At 31.3% G+C, this 16998-nt stretch overlaps 1 protein-coding gene across 6 annotated transcripts in view; it reads right to left on the minus strand.

Annotated features, from left to right (window-relative positions):
- The window catches only part of LOC129958167 (AT-rich interactive domain-containing protein 3C-like), a 245479-nt gene that overhangs the window by 42229 nt on the left and 186252 nt on the right, over positions 1 to 16998 (minus strand). For all 6 annotated transcript variants that reach the window (XM_056070443.1, XM_056070433.1, XM_056070460.1 and 3 more), the window contains one exon: positions 3884 to 4067. In XM_056070443.1, coding sequence (XP_055926418.1) covers positions 3884 to 4067 — 184 coding nt within the window. The remainder of the gene's footprint in view (positions 1 to 3883; positions 4068 to 16998) is intronic.

Below are 16998 nucleotides of genomic sequence, written 5' to 3' on the forward strand. Positions count from 1 at the left end.
TTTTGTTTGGATATGGACAAGCGATGGATCTGCTGTAGAGGGCAGGAGAGGTAAGTTTTTTTTTTAAATGGCTCGTATAACTCAAAAGAGGAAGAAATGACGAGAGAACTGCAATTTCAGTTTTTTCCTAGCTATTGAAGGAAAAAAGATGATTTAAATCATGGCAAATATTAGCCTAACAAGCAACCTTAGTGTGTATAATTTTTTTTTATGAGCCTCTTATAAGTAATGAATCGACAATCTTATTCGCAGATAAAAACATTATAACATACGTATATAAACATACGTACTCGATCCGGGTGATCTTTCACATTTGCCAGAACTTAACGCAAATAAAATAAAATAAAATTGGAATTTACTTTCATTTTATTATTTACAGAGAAAAGTTTTTAAAAAGAATTCTTACAGTTACATTAAAACAAGCCAAATAGTATAAAGTTGAAGGTTCGTTGTTGACAAATTTAAAATTTCTCTTAGTAATGAAGAAAATACAGTACTTTAAATACTAATTTTGAATCGCCGCATTTTTTTTTTTTTTTTTTTTTCAAAAGTGAAGAAAAAGCAAAAGTGTATTTAAAAGTTGCAGAAATCTGTGGTGATGATAGTTGTTGTGATTTGTTACTCTGCTATTCCTTCAGAATAAAATATATGCCATGGTTTTTGTTACAATTCGAAACATCGTAAATCTGTAATAAATATCAGTAGTGACTGAGACCGTACAACTCATATTATAAAATCACATTGAGTCCCAGAGCTTCTGCTCGGAAGTAAGGGGGTAAAAAAACTATACATAAAAATTCATTTTTAAATGAAAAAAATAATAATAATAAGTAAAAACTAATACAGAACGGTTTGAAGCTAATAAAACCTGAATTCTAACACAATTTGTAATGAATTATTTCAAGACACATCATCTACAAAGGTTATCCGAACTGACAGACAAAGAGGTTAGTAAGAATGGGATCGTTATAGCCAGCATTATGGGAGAACGTTTACTAGTATTATGAATGAAAAAATACTGATTTATAATGACACTATTCTTATAGTTTTATATAATATATAAATAATATTAAATAGTCTGCATATTATTTATGTTATCAATATACGAAAATATTTTTTCTGTCTGCCTTTAAATTATTGATGTAATTAATATTTGAACGATACATTTGCTCTTAAACAAAAATTCAGAAAAACATCAGCAGTAATTTATAAATTTAGAAACTTCAAATAGAGAAAATCATAGACATTTGAGGGAAAGGGAATAAAAATTCCCGATATATCGGTATTGCAATTATCCCTATATGCAACTAAATCCTTTTTTTAGAAGTGGATCCTAAAGTGTTTTTGCCATAAAGATTCAAAAATAGCAAAAATCTGATCTGAAAATTCAATGTTTGAAATATTCAGACGACGGTTTCGAAAGGTAGAAGTTGACAAAACTTTTTTATTCAACGAAAACGAATTCTTGAAAAAGCAACAAAATCATTACAAGCAGAAAAATCAGATAAAAAAAAAGAAGTCAAATCTAACATGTAACAATAAAATGATTAATAAACTTTTTGACGGATCCAAGTACAAAATTTTCAAAAACATTTAGGCCTGAAAGGATAAACATAAATTCTTACTTAATGACGCCACAATTCAGGTTTGCCACCTTATCAAAACAACTCTATTTATTCGTTTATAATAACGAATTTATGTTTATCAAGCGAAAACAATATCTTTTCAATTATTTATTTTTATCAAATGTCTACCACAGAGGTCTTATCAACTCAATATGACAACCTTCAAAATAGTATTTCTTGCCAAAACAGCTGAAAAGAATAGAAAAGAGGAGGAAAGTTGATCTGAAAGTGGCGAAGATTCATTATTCAAAGTCATCCGCAGATTACATGCCATCAATGAGCCGAAGAGACAAGAGAATGACTCTCGAGGCTTACACTTTAGGAAACATGGCTGGAAATATGCAGAACTCTTTGGGAGATTTGATAAAACTCGCCACGCACGCGTCGGGGAATAGAATCCAAATTATCCTGTTCGAATGAAAGCAAGGAGATTTCAATTCCCGGATTCCTCCCCTTCTTACCCGCCCCTCCGAGCCAACAGGACATCAGAGAGTGTATCTACATACAGCCCCACCGCGGCAACCGCATAGCAACAGCCCTTGCACTCGCCATTGTCCGGCAGCGCGGAAAATTTATCAATAACAACAGCGTACCGACACACACACAATGCAGTCCGGCAGGGAGGGAGGGTGAAATATCTCGGACACAACTTAATGTTCACGTTACTCGATTAAATCTGTTAATTACGCTGGACCGGGTGCTGTTGATCCCAATGTCTGGAGGGGCTTTATCTCAGGGAGGGTAGGCAACTAATTAATGCGGCAAGCTGGTCCCCCGATTTCAAACCCCAAAACCCGGAATTAATTAAATATTGATTAGAAGCTTTAACTAATCATTGACTACTAGCCCCTGCTTTAATCAGTCGTTAATTAATGCTTAGGCGCAATGTTAGTAGTCCTCCGCAGATATTCAATGAAGCGGCGAGAAATTAAATTTCGGCTGAGGGAGGCGATGTTGTTAAATTAGGGGAGGTGATACGGGGGTCAACACGGAGGCATTGTTAGCCTCTGCTAAGCGGGATGACGTTCCTCTCGCTCGCTCTGAAAGGAGGAAAAGTATTTGCCCAATCGGACAGCGGCCGCAATCTCTGATCACCGAAATTGTCACGAGATGTTTAAAGCGGGCGGGCATGCCGAAAGGAGCCACTGGATCCGAGAAGGGGCGGGAAAAAATCTCGGCTCACAGTTATTTGGAGCTAGCTCTCCAACGGCCTAGAGAAAGTAGTTTTCATTTTTAGAATTTTGTAGAAAAGATGCTCTTTTACTCATTAGCTACTGAATCTCATTTAATGTGCGTGTTTATAAAATTTTTGCAAGGCGAACAGAAATGACGTTCTAAAGTGAAACATAATGTGATATCAAAAATCAATTTTTTTTTTCAAATATTTTAAGACTATTTAGAAATAAGTCTAAAATTAGTTCAAAATTCAGTGAATGGTGTCTGATGTTTCTTGAAAATACAACATAACTCGCTTTACTAATATCTATAGGAAAAATAATTTTTCAGCAACATTGATTAATCAAAGGATAAAAGGTTTCTCAAGAGAGGATTAAATAATTTAATGTCAAATTATAAGAATTAGTTGGTATTCATGAAATAATACAAATTATGAAAATTAAAAAGAGAAAATGACATTAAAAATAGAAATTTTGTAATTATTTAATCATTACTTTAATATTTAAACATATTAATTTCTTAAAATCGATAAAAATCATTCTATGTTCTTGAAGTATGAAATTCTATATGCCCCATCTTTAATCAACTATCATGCATTTATGGAAATAGAAATGAAACAATGGTACAGTAAGTAGAAATTTGTTGACACCCCTTATCCCTCCCATTCTATCCTTCCGCCGTTCTCCTATGAATGAATTATGGTTTCTCTCGATAAATTTTGATGGAACATTCCAGTAATAATTCCACAATCGAAAAGAAGCCAGAATAAGTTTTCATTTTAAGCATCAACATCAAATATTTATACACTTTAATTTCTTAATGCATGGAATTTTCGTTTATTTATAATATCTTAATTTATCACATATCAGAGCACTAAAGAATCAATTGACAATTAGTATTTGATTTCTTTTTAGATTCCGAATATTACTCTTGAAAATTTGAAAGAAGGTCATTCACTTTTATAACAAAAATTTTCCTAGTTGCCCTCTATTAAGAAAACGAATCCAAAAGAAAAGCATTAAAAGACATTAACAAACGTGAGAAAGACAAACTTCAACCAAACAAATGAACAGTGTACTTACTGAGTCCTCAATGTAAAGGCTGCACTTGTTATGGAGGATGGGAGATTCAAACCCTTTGTGATTTCCCTCCAAATTTTTTTATTGATAACTTCGACTAGACCTCCTCGTGCAACCACTAATCTATAAAGTTCATACAAATCCAAGACCTGTTTCGCCATAATGGGTATTCGGTTAACAGGTGTACCTGAAAATAAATACAATTCCGTAAATTTCAGATGGAAATAAGCATCAATAGAATATTTCTTTATTAATAACAAAATATTTTCTTCATTAATAACAAAATTTCATGAAAAGAGAATTATAAGAAATAACAGTGAAATTATATGATTGAATGCTGAGGAAATGAATTAAAAATCGGTACTGTTAATTTAATTACATTTAAAAATTGTTACCGTCAATTTTATTTGTATTTATATTAGCAATATTTTTTTCATAAGTTCCTTTTAAAATTGCTGAGGATTTTTTAAAATAAGAATCAGGTTCTAAAACTCCATTAAAATGCAATTGAAGATTTTCAATCATAGAATATATATTTGCCTTTAAAAAATGTAAATAATGTTAAGAGATAAATCAGCTCATTTTATAGTAACGCTTCTGATGTTTTGAAAATTTACAATTTAAAATTTTATTACAGAAATAGATTTAAACAGAAGGTACACTTGAGGGCTAGTTCAAAACATCTTTAAAAATATCCATATTCAAAAAAAATTTGACGAAAATAGCTACATAAAGAGATTAAAGCAACAGAAGGTAATTCAGATAATTAAAAACACCCAAAAAACGAGTTTGAATTCATTTAAAATATTGAGATAATAAAGGCAGTTATGGCAGTGAGGCTAGGCAGAAAATGACACTGCGCATAGAATATTAAGAAGTAAGTTGGAGCGAACCTACTTTTTATTATTCTGTGAGAAGAGGTGTAACAAGCGGATATGTCATGATATTTATTCGGGCTATAATAACAGAGTATTTTTTTAAAAAAAACACTAATAATTTAAACCGCTATAATTTACAAAAAAAAAAAAAAAAAATGATACATTGGTGCATAGAATTATCAACTAACTTCTTGCATGCTAAATGAAAACCGGGCTAACAATTTATTGATATTTTTTTGTATGTACAACTTGCTATGTATACACTTAATAACTGGGACATGCTAGATTTAACAACAATAAATTCTTTTTTTTATGGTTTTGAGGTTCATCTAAGAGATTTTGATTTGTTGGTAATAGTAAGGATGTACTTCTTCTACTGAAGGGTAAAAAAAAAACACCTCAGTTTGTTGTCTCATGCGGTGGCCTTTCAATAATATATTCGTTTCTTCAAATTATATCCAATACAACCAGAAAACGGGCCACATTCGAATCCGGTTTCCCAGCCTTTCGCCCTCTATGGCAATAAAGAATTCCGATAGGTTTCTTGTATTCATTCTGAGACAGGTAAAGTCTGACATATTTCATATAAAGATGCTAGGGAAGGCGGTGTCTTTGAAGATGGCTAAAGACCCGCACACACAGGGAAAAAATACCCCACTCATTCCGGCATTATTTATAAGAAATCCGTGACAACTCTAAAGGCGCTCTATGTTCGTGTTAATGGGACGGCCTCGCATGTGAGGGTGGTTTACGAGTGCTTTTCAGATCCGACCCACTGCCTGAAGAAGCCTATCCTGAATTGATTATTGCGTAATTAACAAGTCCTTCTGCGCAAGCAACGGGACTTAAGAGAGGTCATACTACGCGTGGAAATAAATACCTTTAAAATGTTTAGGTTTGACTGTTATGAGGCATAACGAAATGCGACGACTCGTGAATATGGGCCGAAACAGGAATTCTACCTTTGGTGGTGAGGAAATTTCGCAAATGAGGACTGTTGGAAGGCGGAGACTGATATGTCCATTAGTCACGATTGCTAACTAGATGGTTAAGTGCTTTTTAAACAAAAGAACGAGTTACCACGTTTGAAGTGTAAAGACCTTTTATTTATTATGTTTCTAAGCTTTATGGAGCAATTGTGTCTATTTCAGCAACAGACACTACATCAGCATTTTTTCACCTAGTTCTGCCAAAATTAAAAAGTAGCAAAATTTCAAGAGGCAAAAGGTTAGAGTTTTTGCAAAGAAGCTGAGAAAATTCGAGCTGCGACTGAATATTAAATATCACCGTGTAAATTTAAGTAGAAGAATTCAAAAACAACCGTCGTAATACGACGTAAAATGGCTGCTTAATTTTCAAGAAGATTCAAATCGCAAATCTTTATCACGTTTTTTTGTTTCGTTCTGCAAAAAAAATTCTCATACCGCCATATTTAGTGACGCTTAAAAATATAGCAGTAGTCTATTTTAAAAATTCGTAAAATTTTAAAATTAGATCTAAAAATAAGATTAAAAATTCAAAATTGATTAAAATCAACGAAGTATTTCCAATATTAAATTAATGTGATTATATTAGTATTGCATTTCCCAACTTCGCATTTTTAATTAAATCAAATGTTCTAAGCATGGAATAAGTGCTAACAAATCAAGATGCATAAAGCGTGCTCAAAATGTGCGTCATTATATAAATACTCATTTTTAATGTAAAAAAGGGGAACAAAAATCATAAATATGAGATATAGAATCTCAAATAAAAGTTCAATTTTAAAAAAAACATTAAATAAAACAATTTTTTTCCACCGAGAAAATAGATTTTGATTCGAATCCTTTTCCAAACTACTCAGTCAATTATTATTCTGCTGCAATTTTGATCACTGTTTTTTTTTTCTTCAATAATTTATTAATTAGAAATAATATGACTAGAATTTATTGACTAGAAATAATTGATTTGTTTTTCAGTGCCTTTCATTGAACAGAAATTTTACTTCTGCTCCTAGTCAATAATGCAATGCCATAAGACGGCACAAATATCTGCGATAAAATCTTTTAAATACTAGAAGTCTAAAAAATTTCTTTAATATCTTAATAATTTTAATGGAATTAGCTGTTATTTTTAGAGAATGGCTACCATAAAAATCAATGCAAATCAACAGCTTAAATATTAACTGGCAGCAAGCAACTTTCTCAGGAAATGTTTAATTCGTCAATTTTTTTAAAAACATTAATAATCTGAATAAGGTACATAAAATTACTCTACTTAAAAAAATATTCCTTAATGATAATTAAGATTTGTCAAAATTTACCATTTAAGCTATTTTTAATTTAAAATCTGATTTTTTTATAAGATGCTTCTTTGTCTGGCTTATAGTTTTGAAAAATTTGTCAGTAAAATTATAATTTTTTCTTGCATTTTGAAATTATGCAATGCTTTATATTAGCATCACGAATAATGTGTGTTTCAAAGAAAAAGAGAGATGGCAATTTATCAACAATTAAATACCTTTTCAATCAATAACTGAGTTTTCTTTTTTTAAAGGAAATTGAAGACAGTTTTTCGGTCTATTTTCTTCGAATTAGAGCAGAAAAGGACAAAGCGATAAGCGCTTCCTACGCTCGTACTCCAATTAAATCGCTCCGAATACGATTCTTCAATTATGGAGAACAGTTTGATTATCAAATGTCTTAATTACATTCCAATACGATTCCGCAGAATCCGCGAGCGAATCATCTTTAATGAACCTCTTCAAATATTTAAATTTGTTAGTAATGCCCGAGGGATGTTTCCGAAAATCCATTGCCAGTGGCTCGCACAAATGTTGCTCATACTTGTTACTCAGTGAAATATCCTCGGGGACCTATCTACAAAATGCAGGCTAACTGCCATCAGTTGAAGGGTATCAAAGCAAAAGGGTAAAGTATTAGGCGCATACCTATCAATTATTCAAAAGCATCGGTCATTTACCATGAATTTTTGATCACAAATTCAAATATTAATTACAAAAAGTCAAAAATTTTTAATAGGAGAAGATATTTTATTGCGTATTCTGAATATGGTTTGTATTAAAAAGTTGAACATTTTAGTACACTACGAAGCTGAACTTCTTGGATTTGAAGTTTCGGTCCGCATAGCTTGGAAAAATCTGATAGCAGATGCTTTCACCTAATTCTATTATATTAGTATAGTACATTTCCGACTGTCTGACCTCCGTACTATCCGGTCTAGTTTTCTTTTATCATAATTAAATGAGGGAGGCAAGTCGGTGCAGAAGCAGTCATCTTATGAGGACTTTTTGAAAAACTAAAAACTGTTGTTGCTAAAAGGTTTTGACTCTTATTTTAGGGTTATTTAATCATTTATCAGTGAAAAATAAAATCAGTTTGAGTCCATTTTCTCAAGACCTACGATTTACGTTAATGTTTTGTTTAAGTTTCCTGCAATTAAGTTAATTAAGGCATTTGTAATTAAGGCATTTTGTAATTAAGGCATTACAAAATGTATGTCCTGCATTAAGTTAAGTTACAGAAATTATATTAAAATATGAACCGCTTATGTCCTTTAACTTACTTTTTCTCTAATAAATTTTAGAAACGTCAGTGCAGTATATAAACATATATAAATTACCAGCGCAGAGCCTTCTATTTTAACTTGACACCTTACCAGCAACTGCTCCTGTAATTCACCGGGCCATATTCTACGTGGCTTGAGATAAACGGAGAGCTTAATACTCAATAAGAAGTGAGAAAATACGTATTATAACAATGAGTTTGGGTATAGAAGCTTTGTCCTCTGATAATGGTGGGCAAAAAAAAAAAAAAAAAAAAAAAAGAGTTCATAGAACTCCGGCCTATCTGGCTTTTTTGTTATCCTTCAGTCCTTCCCCCGCATTAGGCCGGATACTCGAGAGTATACTGCAATTATAATCCGTTCTCATATTTTTTTTTAATATTTATTACAGATCTTTAAGAAATAATTATTTTATTTGTCAAGTCTTAATTATTTTTATTTTTTTATGTACTTCTGTAATAAGTCTTGTTTATATGAACTTTTCAAAATGCAATTACTATACTTTTCATTGTCTGGTTAATAGGCTATTTTCGCTCAGTTCGCGAAACTTATGTTTGGAAAAGTCAAGTCGCTGATTGAGCGTTCTTTTTATGATGAAACATGCGACTTCGTGCACAACACTCCCAAAATGGCCATTGTTTGAAAATATTTAAATCTTCAGTCTTTTTTATAAAAATATACCCCTTAAACCAAAATATTTTTAAAGTTAAATCATTACTATAAGATTACAATATAAACATTTGGCACTTTTGAGTACGACTCCAATTTTATTCGTCGAGTATTCTTTTTATTACATTACTTGCATATTGCATATCCATTAAATGCATGCTTCATGAAATTGCGAAAAATTTTCTATTTAAAATATGATCGCGAAAATTTTGATAATGAATACTTGCCAGTTAAAAAAGATCTGTACCAGAAGAAAGAAATATAGATTTGAATAATAATAAGAATTCATTCACGATCAAGTTTAATATATTAAGAATACGAAAGAAAAAGGTCGAAAAATCGAGATACCATTAACGAAAAACATTAACAAGCATTACAAGAAATTGTAATTACTGATTTGAATAATGAGTATGCATGCAAGATGTAGATGCAGATATAAAACAAATATTTTATAGCGTAAAAAAAGCCTAAGTTAAAATTTTATTCTGTATTCGACTGAATGTAAGAAAAAAGACATCGATATAAGTGGTAGTCTGATTGACATCCAAATATATATAAATACAATGGATTTTTCATGCAGTTCCGTAATTCCCAAGTTGTACCAAAACAAATAGAAACAAAAATTTAATTGCAAAGACGAATAAGAGACAATCATAATGGTACTAAAAAAATGAGATTGAAACCACACACGATGGTCGAACGACAAAGAAAGAACAAAACTACTCTGATGGCAAGCAACTTTAATTCGTGAAAGTACTTATCATTTACCACACACCGCAATACTCAAATGATACCTTTCAGTAAAAATTACTATTTTTCTCTTTCTATAATTACAACGGGTTTTTATGGATGAAACGGATACAGAATATCTTTCTTTTGGACTTAATGTTTTGATTTCTGTTGATATGTGAGCGCAGTAAAATTAAGGGAGAAAAAATTCTATTTACATGAAGACACAAAAAGCATGTTGAGTTTTGAGTTTTTTATCGCATAAATTAAATCCAAATATTAAAATTAAAGTGAAACTATCACTTGAATATATTGTCTTGTTTATAATACAAGTGTATGTATTTGATTGTTCTTACTGGTGTATTATATGTTTAAATCTATTTTGTCACCTGCTTATTTAGAGGTTTTAAGAAATCCGAAACTTTTGTAAGAATTTTTTTTTTTTAACAGATCGCAAAAATAAAAGTGGTTTACATTCATTCGATAATACTATTTTTAATTTTAAAAAAATGACAAATATGGAGCCGTTATGTTAATATTTATTGGAAGTATTTCATTCATACAGGCATCTCAAATAATAACTTAATTGGGAAAAAATTTAAGGAACTTCCAAAATGGATAAAGTCTGTCTAACGATTCATCATAGTTTTAAATGAGTTTGATTGATGCTTAAAATTGAATTATAATTCAAAGAAACTCGATTTTGAACTTTGTTTAAAATGTTTGTAATCTGTTTTTAAAAAATACAATTACAAATTAAGAACAACGACAAGGAAAACAACAACATTTCAAATTTCTTTGATAAAACCCGCCTCTTTTACATTTCACATTTGAAATATATGTTATAGGGGCTTAAAATTGAATTATAATTCAAAGAAACACGATGAAAAAGATTATTAATCAAATTTTTCTATAGCTAAGGATAAAAGAAAAGAAAACATTTCACATTTGAAATATATGTTATAGGTGCTTAAAATTGAATTATAATTCAAAGAAACACGATGAAAAAGATTATTAATCAAATTTTTCTATAGCTAAGGATAAAAGAAAAGAAAACATTTCACATTTGAAATATATGTTATAGGTGCTTAAAATTGAATTATAATTCAAAGAAACACGATGAAAAAGATTATTAATCAAATTTTTCTATAGCTAAGGATAAAAGAAAAGAAAACATTTCACATTTGAAATATATGTTATCGGAAATAAAAATCCGTTATCAATCCAAAAAGGTCATTTACACCAAATTATTGCATCAAACTGTTGATAGTAGTGGACTCAAGAAATTGAGCTTCAACATCACATCTGAAACATTTGCTGTAGGAAAAATTATCACAATCGTCAGAAATTCGAACCCGAGATTTTAATGAATTCCCAAATTATAGATTCTTACACGAGTCTTCGAAGAAGCAAAAAAAAATTCTGGAATTGACAGTCGTGAAATATGAGAACTCGAAAATGTATCTTATCGAAAAAAGAAACAATGAATGAGGATTTACATCAAAATTTCAGCTTTCTGTCAAATTTTCGATAAAATCAGTCAATGGAAAGCCTATAGGTTTTTGTGCATGTGAACACGAAATCTCTAAAATGAAGAGTTAAGAAGATACAAACTGACAAGTTATTTTATCATGGAACGTTTAGACCGGTATTTAAATTGTAGACCAAATCCGTGAAGTGATTGATTGCGTGTCCCTTGCCTATTCAAGTGAATGCAAGTTCAATCAAAAAACGTATCAAAGTTATTTGGTATGCACGCCTTTCATTAAAATTATGCATCTGTGTCAATCTTTGGACCAAATCGGTTTAAGGGAAGAAATATTTTTACAAAATTCATACTCGCATGCATTCCTCTTTACATTATTACAAAACTAAATTCAAATGTACCAAACTTTTCAGGCATAGAGAAAGACACTCTAGTTAGTTTATTAGTTGTTTTGCATCATTTTCCTATTTATGTGTATCAAAATAATTTTATATCAAGCTCACGACCAAAACAAAAAGGAATGAAATAGCGATGAACGATAAAAACCCCTGATATATACAGAAAATACATGAATAAAATGTATATATTCCTACCATTGCAACCGCAAATGTTTTTATGATAAGAAGAAATTCCAATTCCTTTTATCAGTTGAAGTTTGCATCGTAGAGATTTTTTTTCATGCGCTGAGGCGTTATCAAAAGAGATTAAGCATTGGCTCTTTGATTTATTTGAAAGCATATTGATACAAAACACTTTATCTTCACGACTTGCCGTAATTTCAGGGATTTTGCGATAGAAGCAAGACAATAAGAAAAAAGGGCGATATAAATCTTATTCCGCGGATTTATAATACGCTTTCCGGTACGATTTCCCAGTATTTTTTTACAACATTTACTGTTTTTTCTGGTCGTTGGAGCTCCAGTCATGACGATAAGACTAAGATCTATCAATTTCAACCCGCCTTGCAAGAGTGAGAGCGGGATTATGCATATGGCCATTTCATATTTCAATGATTTTTGATAAAAAAGGAGAATAAGGTTGCAGTTCATCAGATACCGAAGAAAGTTAAAAAATAAACTGATAATCAGCAGAAAAGTTTGTACTTAAAAGATACATTATAATCCTTTGCTCCCCCCCCTCCCTCTCTAATCTTAACTGTAACATCGAATAAAAATGGTCCACTTAGGTAAACTCTGGAACGTTGAAGCCACAACTGCAAGATATGTTTATTAGCGTATTATTTCTACATATCATGATTATACACGGCAGATATTAGCTAAGGAAATTAATAGCGCGAAAATAATACTTCCACAAATAAAATTGTTTACATTTTATAATTATTAACAAATTGTAAAGTGTGATATTAATGAAATAAAACAATTAGTATTAAGTTTTGTGATCCAAATTTGCTCAAACGCTATGCAAGACTTCTTTACTAACTCTTAAATGAGATAAAAATTCTCAAAAAGAGCATACTAAGTTCCTAGCCTCTCCCGATAATATTATTCAGGTTTCCAACCTCTCATGCCAATATTATTCAATGGACCTATTTGTTATCAGGACCCACAATTTAAAATGAGACGCTCTAAACACTAATGTGAAAGTCACAGTTACAGAAAGGAAATGAAGCGTGGAAAGAAAAGCAAAATAGTAGAATCTCGATTATCCGAGCTGAATGGGACTATCATCAGTTCGGATAATCGATTAATGCAGACTAAAATTTAAATCATGATGTTTTTTTCTTCCGACATGGTTTATTGGAAATTATAAAAAAAATAAGACGACAAATATTACCATGACTAACATCTTAAGTTTTTTTTTTATTATTATTGTTTTTTTATTATTATTATTATACTTTGTATAAGAAAAATTTGTAAATGTGGTTTCTAGAGTTTTTTTTTTTTTTTTTTTCCCTCAGCAGGATAATTTTCTCGATCTAATAATGCGATACTTCCCAAAACATTTACAATTTTGCATAAAATTGACTCGCCTCACTATCTTTACTGAAGAGTCGCATTATGCTCTTACTTTCTTTCTCTAAATAATTAGCTGACTCATAAAAGATAACATTCCTATAAACATCTTTAACAAATCTTCGGCGTCTTGAAAAATCAGCCTTACTACCAATTTTGGCTCTCTTCTCCGAAAAATTAATGTCTTTGAAAAATAAATTTTCTCTAATTAAAAAAAAAATGGAAAGCAAAATTTAATTTTTTAGTATCGATTCATTTGACAAAGACTTTGGTTGATAGGCCTGAAAAGGCGTGCACAGCCCAATGAATTTGTTACGTTGCTTAAAACCAGTAATAAGTATTTTATAGAATTTAATTTTTGCAAAGTAATTATAGTAAAAGTTTTATTTTCACTTAAAATAATAAGTATTTTCTGTATAAATTTCTTTGAGAATATGCAATTCATTGAAAAAAAAATGAGAAATGAATAAAACATTTCAAGTTTATTCTACTTATCTTAAATATCCTACTATATAAAAAGAAAGTCTTATTTGAAGTCCCATCGCATTAGAATAAAGCCATATTGTTTTTATCTAGAAAAAATGATGACTTAAGAGATGCTTTCCAGAAGCGGTATAAAACCCTGTATCTGTTTATTTTAGCTATTTTGTTTACTTTATTAATAACAAATTCTCATCTCATCTAAATAAAGCCCTTATTTACATATATTGTAGCTTAAAATCCACTGCCTTATTAAAGATGTTACAAAATTCTGTTATTTGAAGGCAATAAAGTAAATTCATAATTAATAATTCATTAACATTTAATATTTAAAAAAACAGTTGAAATTAATATTCAGACTTTCTTGATCAATGCTGATATGGACATATGAATGCCTGTTTTGTATGTGCCTAGTGCAGTGTTGGGAACGAGATTACATAAAATATTTTTGTTGCCCAATTGACAACACCTATTTAAAGTTAGTTTGTTGTTGAGAAAAATAAAGAGATGTTTGTATACCTTTCTCTTTAATTTAATACCTACAAATTAACATTTGGTGCCGAAACCCGGGAGTGCACAAAACGCAATAATTAAAATTCAAAGTATGTATTGTATATAAAGCGATTATCGTCACTAAATAAACATTAACGAATTAATTAAGTATTTAAAATAGAACCGTGCGTAAATTGCAACTTCTTATTTAATTCAATGATGCACACATATAGAAATACAAATGGAACATCAACATATGTTACATTTAAAATCTTGCCAAACTTTGCTTTGTGAGCCAATTGGAAGTACACATTTACATATTTTAACCTGCAACAATAATTCCTCATCATATGATTAAAACCAAAATTTAGCAGAATATATTTTACGAAACAATCCAAACTCAATTCCTAAATACCCAAAAGGATCCGGAAGCCAGCAAATCCTGCCACAGGTTACGCCGCATCCCCAAATTAAACTCGGTATCTAGCTGGCAGCTAAAGAGATGAACGCGAGAGTGATTTCGGATGCACTATTTTAGGCTGCGTCTAATCGGGGCCGATAAATCAGGGTGGTAAAGCAAAATGGTCATCGGAGTCACTTCAACAGGGAAGAAGAGGGACCCCAGACGTTTGCACAGCTGGTTCGTTGGTTGCTATTTTGATACCAAATGAAGAGGGAGGCAAATCGAAGACATAATATTGCTCAGCTGCAGGCTCCTATGAGGAGATTTACAAACACCACACTCGACGCACATCGTTGCCAGTCGGTTAGTTACGACACTTCAACCCATTCCGAAGCTATACCCTCATGGCTCGGAAAGTATAGCCAATTGATTGGAAATGGTACTCGAAAGTTGGCCTGTGTGTGCAGTTTTGAGATGGAATATCAGCATCGGAGTAAATTTTTGCTTTCGAATTATTCCGAGTTGGCTATTAAATGAGCCGTTTAAAATATCGATGTTATTGAATGGCTTTCAATATGATAAAATATGTTTCAAAACTACGATCTTGAATGTTTCATGAGAAGGTGAAAATTTACATAACATCCTACTTTAGATTAAGTTATTTGTTCATATTTTGCCGGAATTTTAAGCAATAACGCGAAAGCAAAAATTTAGTGAGTTAAGAAAAATGGAGTTCTATTTTCTGAATTGCAGTTGGGGTCGCTAGAAGCTGAAGAGTAAAATCGCAACTTCCTTGTCATGAAATTCAAAGATGTAAATGAGCATATTTGGTTTATTCAGTTGGTAGATAATTCTTATAAAAAAGTAATACAGGATGCTCAAATATACTTTAACTTATTACTTGAACATTAAATAACTTCTAATAGCCCATTTAAAATGAGTCTTGCTGACTCTATAAAATCATGGGAAAGAAAAATTGAAAAAATCTTTTTATGTTTGACAATGTTGTAAAAATTGTTTTTATAATGTAGCTGATTGTAAACGATATGATTTAATCTTTTTTCTGAAAAATATATTATAGACATAAAATTTGTTAAAATTTCTTGAAAAGTTCATCTTTATTTTGTTTGCTTTTTTTTAATGAATTATTCCATCGTCTTTCTTCATAAGCTATAGAGTTTTGGATTAAACATCATTAAAACCACTACTTAAAGCTGCAAAAATGCAAATAATACGTCCTTTTTAATTGTTTCCACATATGACGTAGTTTTTCTAAACAAACGTTTTTCTCGCAACTAGATTATTAAAACATAAGTTTTCTGCTTGCACTACTAATGTTTACGGAGGAGAAATAAATTATTCAACCACTAAAAAGATAAATAATAGTAGTTACAGCTGGAAGCTCTACATTAAGAATTTTGTTAACAATCAGAAATAATGCACTTACGCGAAAGAATCCATCTGCTTCCTTAACCTTCAAATGTAAAGCAGTTTCTCATTATCACCCCCCCCTTCCATTTCATTTTTAAAAAAAATTCATTCCCGTTAATTCTCGCTAAAGGTGACACACACACATACACACACTTTCATAAATTAATGGAAGGAAATAAAACTCTGCTAAAGAACGATCCGTTTATCGGCAGAATTAATCTAAGCAAAGAAAAAGACCTCATCAGAAACGTGCTCCATTAAAGCATTCTCAGACGGAATGCTCGGAAAAGAACTTTTGATATTTCGGAGGGGCTAATTTGATAAACGAGTAAATTCAAGCACCCCTCCTTCCACCCCCAACCCCTCCGCCGCCTCCACATATGTGTACAACATTCCCTCGTATCATGTGGGAATAATTAATGACACGGTCAGTGGAACCTTAATGGACGTGTGAGATATCCTTTTATACGAATGCTAGCTTTCAGAAGAAAAATTGGAAAGAAAAAATATTTATGTATACGTACATATATCCATATATATATCATAAATAAACCTCATCTACTTAAGATTCTTTAGCATACAGATTTAATTAAAATGCTTTCGAGGGTTTTTTAATTCCTTCTGCATATGGCTAGAACAGTAATTAATATTAGCTCATTAGAGCTTGTGGCTGCTTTAGCCAGCACGGGAAATTTACTTTGGCAAACAAGTAATTTTAATTATGGTAAGGTTCTTCATCCCCCCCCCCATCATCCAACCCCGCTTTCTCGTAAAATGCAAACAGAAAGAGTTAAGTGCCATCATAGGTTTATAGAGAGGGGTGGGGGGCAGCAGCAAATGTTCGGGGCGCTGGCAGAGAAAGAAAGAAAAGAAAAGAAAAGATCGATATATATATAATTCATTGATATTAAAATCGCAAAAACAGAAAACTCGCTTGCGTAGCTTTTTAACAACGCGGTTTCGTGTTTCCTGGTTCAACACTAATTGCATTAAACTTGGTGTAGTGCCAGATA

The sequence above is a fragment of the Argiope bruennichi genome, chromosome 2 (assembly GCF_947563725.1).
Source record: "Argiope bruennichi chromosome 2, qqArgBrue1.1, whole genome shotgun sequence".
Taxonomy (NCBI): Eukaryota; Metazoa; Arthropoda; class Arachnida; order Araneae; family Araneidae; genus Argiope; species Argiope bruennichi.